This window comes from Salmo trutta, chromosome 40 (genome assembly GCF_901001165.1).
Source record: "Salmo trutta chromosome 40, fSalTru1.1, whole genome shotgun sequence".
NCBI lineage: Eukaryota > Metazoa > Chordata > Actinopteri > Salmoniformes > Salmonidae > Salmo > Salmo trutta.
Window position 1 is genome coordinate 20,869,308 of NC_042996.1, and position 5,605 is coordinate 20,874,912.

The 5,605-nt window shown below is 41.4% G+C and overlaps 1 protein-coding gene across 2 annotated transcripts; it reads left to right on the top strand.

Annotated features, from left to right (window-relative positions):
* Positions 1-2,614: 2,614 nt before the first annotated feature.
* Positions 2,615-5,029, top strand: LOC115180454 (galactose-specific lectin nattectin). 2 transcript variants are annotated; one of them, XM_029742551.1, is made up of 7 exons: positions 2,615-2,772; positions 2,863-2,932; positions 3,154-3,216; positions 3,432-3,565; positions 4,101-4,235; positions 4,436-4,574; positions 4,721-5,029. In XM_029742551.1, exons 1-7 carry the CDS (start codon positions 2,644-2,646, stop codon positions 4,786-4,788), a joined length of 738 nt encoding a protein of 245 aa, XP_029598411.1. In that variant the 5' UTR covers positions 2,615-2,643; the 3' UTR covers positions 4,789-5,029. The 2 variants fall into 2 exon arrangements, with proteins under 2 accessions (XP_029598411.1, XP_029598413.1); XM_029742553.1 differs by having other exon boundaries at positions 3,157-3,216.
* Positions 5,030-5,605: the final 576 nt, after the last annotated feature.

Genomic DNA, 5,605 nt, shown 5'->3' on the forward strand with positions numbered 1-5,605 from the left:
ACTGTTACATATTTGGGTAAAGAGGTGGGTCGGGGTCAGGTGCGTACCGTAACAACTAAGGTGGATGCTATCACCCGGTTTCCTGCCACTCGCCGAGAATTACGCAGATTCTTAGGCATGATGGGTTATTATCGTACATTTTGTAGGAATTTCTCAACAGTTGTAGCCCCAATGACTAGGTTACTCAGTCCTTCAGTGTCCTTTGAGTGGACCGCTGAGTGTCAATCTGCTTTTGACTCTGTAAAAGCACTATTGTGTACTTCTCCTGTTCTTTCTGCCCCTGATTTCCAGAAACCATTTAAGTTGGAGGTGGATGCCAGTTCAGTGGGTGCAGGTGCTGTACTATTACAGGAACACGATGGTCTAGATCACCCAGTTTGTTACTTCTCTCAAATTCAACAGCTGTCAGTCACGTTATTCCACTATCGAACAGGAGACCCTGGCGCTGTTATTTGCCCTACAATTTTTTGAGGTTTGTTGGCTCCAGTGTGTTGCCTGTTGTGGTATACACAGACCACAACCCTTTAACTTTCTTAAGCCGCATGTATAACCACAACGTCTTATGCGTTGGGCGTTGGTTATACAGGGTTATAATTTAGAAACTCAGCACATAAAGGGTTCAGAAAACATAGTTGCGAACGCTTTGTCCCGTGCCTAGTTAAAAAAAAAAAAAAAAAAGTAATAATAGAACAAGGCCTTTAACTTTGGTGATGTAAGTAGTTGGTATTATAAAAAAATATGTATGTAAGGGTTTTATCATAAACCCAGGGGTTTACTCTTTTTTTTTTGTGGGGGGCGTGTTACGTGTTACGTTTTTCTTGTTCCCCATTTTCCCCTGTTAGTGTGTTTGTGTCCTGAGCATTACAGGTGTACCGAGTTGCGGCTAACGATGGTGGGCGTGGCTGTAGCTGATTACAGAGAGGATATCTGTTTGCCGTGTGAGAAGAGAAGAGAGGGGGGAGAGAGAGAGGACACTTGTTTTTTTGTTTGACTATTGGTGTTAATTTCTTTGTTTGTGTTTCAGCCTGTCCTCCTGAGGCGCTCCACCCTACCTAGGTCCTGGAGAAGGGAAAAGGTAGATCTGCCCATGGGTGTACATTCTCACGTAGATAACCCATTGTTTTATACACTAGGTTAGCCGGGCGGGTGTCACCCTTGTATTTTCTTGGAACCAGGTAGGACAGTGGGTTAGGGTTTAGAGTGTGTTAGGAAGGTTTAGGTGTGTAGAAGAGGAGGGACCTTTTGTTTATTTTCATTACTTGGACCCCGATCCTAAACATTCCCTTCTCTTACCTTCCGTTGTTGTTGTGTCTTACTGATTATTTATGGGTGTGTTATATTGTTTATTTTAAATAATTTACTAAACATCCCCTGAGGGTTAACATTGAGTTCTGGTTGTGGTCTGATTTATTCATCGCCCATTGCACCCCACATTTCTTCCCATTTCATCCGTGTTACCTGGTGTGTTTAGGCCCAGGCATTTACGTCTCCTCCTCAGACGAGCTACACCCGAGGGGAGAACGTAAGAGGTACCAAAACATTTATGCAGCATTGAAGGTCCCCAAGAACACAGTGGCCTCCATCATTCTTAAATGGAAGAAGTTTGAATCCACCAAGACTCTTCCTAGAGCTGGCAACCCGGAACAAACTGAGCAATCGGGGGAGAAGGGCCTTGATCAGGGAGGTGACCAACAACCCGATTGTCATTCTGACAGAGCTCCAGAGTTCCTCTTTGGAGATTGGAGAACCTTCCAGAAAGACAACCATCTCTGCAGCACTCCACCAATCAGGCCTTTATGATAGAGTGGCCAGACGGAAGCCACTCCTCAGTAAAACGCAGATGAAAACCTGCTTGGAGTTTGCCAAAAGGACTCTCAAACCATGAAAAACAAGATTCTCTGGTCTGATGAAACCAAAATTGAACTCTTTGGCCTGAATGTCAAGCGTCACGTCTGGAGGAAACCTGGCACCATCCCTACGGTGAAGCGTGGTGTAAGCATCATGCTGTGGGGATGTTTTTCAGCGGCAGGGACTGGGAGACTAGTCAGGATCGAGGGAAAGATGAACGGAGCAAAGTATAGAGATCTGCTACAGAGCGCTCAGGACCTCAGACTGGGATGAAGGTTCACCTTCCAACACGACCTTAAGCACACAGCCAAGACAATGCAGGATTGTCTATGAATGTCCTTGAGTGGCCCAGCCAGAGCCTGGATTTGAACGCGATCGAACCTCTCTGGAGAGACCTGAAAATAGCTATGCAGCGACACTCCCCATCCAACCTGACAGCTTGAGAGGATCTGCAGAGGAGAATGGGAAAAATTCCCCAAATACAGGTGTGCCAAGCTTGTAGCGTTATACCCAAGAAGACTCGAGGCTGTAATCGTTGCCAAAGGTGCTTCAACAAAGTACTGAGTAAATGGTCTGAATACTTATGTACATTTCAGTTTTTGCTTTGTAATTATGGGGTATTGTGTGTAGATTGATGAGGGCAAAAAACAATTCAATCCATTTTAGAATAAGGCTGCAATGTAACAAAATGTGTAAAAAGTCAAGGGGTCTGAATACTTTCCAAATGCACTGTATATGAGCAAAGTACAGATCTCTCTCTGTACTTTGCTCATCTCTTTGATTTATAAACTCACCATGAGAAGGAAATGGATAATATATGAGTTAACTATTGATAAACTAGAGTTCCTTCCTTGTGGTCAGGTGTATATAAGTGCTCCCCTTTCTCCAAATAACAGAACCTACCAGAGATTCCTTATACAACAGGTAAGTCCACTATACTCACCTCCACCTACGTTCTAAAGTACTCACTGTCTGACGCTGAATTTGTCTTAAGTTTCTCTCTCTTTTTCTCAGGAGAGTATCACCATGACGATGTTGACCATATTTCTGCTTCTCAGCGCTGCCTTTGCTCTGGGTGATGCAAGTAAGAGAGATATACCTCATAGTTTCCACCAGATTTTTTGTTTACTCCTTTTAGTTAGTGTAGATAACAGAGGTGTTTATTGATGTGTAGGTAGTAGAGGTATTCTTATCAATGGTTTGATTACCTGTTCACACTCATCAGATGCAGTTTGATTATATCATTCCACACTTTAAAGAGCACATGAGTATTCATCTTTCCTCTGTCTTTATCTCTCTTTGTTGTAGGGGATCTGAATGACACAGAGAATCAAATTATGGAGAACCTGATACGTAACCTGCCAATCGGTAAAATGCCTTATCCCATATCAACAAGATTTCTGAAACCTGCAGAAAACTATAATATTGTGTTGGTTTGCTAATGTTAATGGACTGATAATGCACAGATATCCGTGGTGCTGTGTCAATAACATCACGGCTGGAACGCACTTCTGACCACTCAGATTGTGTTGTCGAACTAATCATTTCATCATGATATTGCATTATATCTCTCCCCCCTACAGAGTCTGAGGAGATGGGAGGAAAGGAGATGCAGGGACTACAAACCAGGAGTTCATCATGCCCACCTGGTTGGCACAGTTATAGGACACGCTGCTATCACTACGTCCCCATCATGGCCAAATGGCCAGAGGCAGAGGTACCTGTAAATGTCCATATTTAGGGACAGATTTACTCATTCTAAACATCATAGGATTAGTGTTTAACCGGGTTGCTAAACTAAAACTTGACATGCTATTCCTTCTCTTTATATTTAGAAACTCATGCAGAAACTTCCCATATATCTATCATTATTAATTCAATTTAGATTTCCAAATGATCAAACCCAGTCCCAGGCTTGGATAACACTGGAGGCCCCTAAGGTCTCCACAGAGTTGGGTAAAGCTGCTGTTAGTTTTTTGTGCCCTTCATCTGGAACAATTTACGGAGCCCTCTGAAATTAGATGTCCTGGTCCCACTTTGTCAGTTCAGAGTAAATATTGGAGACATCTATGTTGATATATGTGTCTGTTGTTAATATGTTTTGTAATGTATATTGTATGTTTTTGATAGTATGTATGCAGGGCTCATCTGTAAAAGAAACACCAGTCTCAGTATGACTTAGCTGTCAAAATAAAGGTTATAAAAATAAAACAAAATATTCTACCTTTGTGATTCTCTGTCTCTCTATTTAGCATTACTGTTTGTTATTGGGAGGTAACCTGGCGTCAGTGCACAGCCTCTCCCAGTATAACTTCCTTCAGTCAGTCATCCAAAGTAGTGCCAACAGAGCCCAGCGCACCTGGATTGGAGCCAACGATGCCATCCAGGTCAGAAGCACTCTGTTTAACACTTAAAACATATACAGTAAGATGAGTTGATTCTTTGAGAATATAATTATAAATGCCTAGTGGTGCCTTACCCGAAATATAAGCTTGTTTTACTCCACTGTCGCTTCAAAACATGGTTAAATAATTTTTATATAATGTATAGTGTCTGCTGGTTACACATCTGCTTGTATGCTCTTTAGGAGGGTCTTTGGCTGTGGAGCGATGGGTCCAGGTTTAGCTACCAGAACTGGGACCAGGGGCAACCCAGTAACTACAACTATGGTGCTGGGAACGATAACACGAATGGTCGTGAGCATTGTATGGAGATGAACTATGGAGGTACGATGCTGTCGCCAGAGCACTCTCCTTCACATTATTCATCAAACATTTTGATAGATGTAAAAATACATTTTTAAAGGGAATGTGTTCCTTTTTTAGCTACAATTAAAAAATTAAAAAATTCTCTGTGTTACCCTCTTTTCCAGGTGACTTCAGGCAGAATGATGCACCCTGCTGGATGAAACTTCCATTCATGTGTTCCAGAAAGCTGTAATATCTACAGATTGGGAGAGAATTCATGTTTTAACGTTACTCCCCTGGTTAGTCAGTCATCATGTTTAGTGTACTTTTAGATTCTTGCTGATTTTAATGTGATTGTATTGCCTTATCTTGCTGATTATGTAAAGTGACTTTGGGTGTCTTGAAAAGCACTTGTAGTAATACATTTTAGACATTTTATTTTATCTGAGAGGCTCTCAAGCGATGGGATTCTTCAATAAAATCAGTCTGTAATATTTCCTGTTCAGTGGTAATTTTGGCAAAACCCCCCAGAGAATTCTCATGGGTGGCTCCAGGGAGTGGGTTGCCTTTGCAGAAGCACCCTCATGAAACAATGTATTAGTATGTATATTTATTTATTTCACCTTTATTTAACCAGGTAGGCAAGTTGAGAACAAGTTCTCATTTACAATTGCGACCTGGCCAAGATAAAGCAAAGCAGTTCGACAACATACAAAAACACAGAGTTACACATGGAGTAAAACAACATACAATCAATGATGCAGTAGAAAAAAAAAATAAGACTATATACAATGTGAGCAAATGATGTGAGATAATGGAGGTAAAGGCAAAAAAATGCCATGGTGTCAAAGTAAAGTATGGCAAGAAAAACACTGGAATGGTAGATTTGTAGTTTGAAGAAAGTTAAAAGTTAAAATATAAATAATATGGTGCAAAGGAGCAAAATAAATAAAATAAATACAGTAGGGGAAAAGGTAGTAGTTTGGGCTCAATTAAAGATGGGCTATGTACAGGTGCAGAGATCTGTGAGCTGCTCTGACAGCTGGTGCTTAAAGCTAGTGAGGGAGATA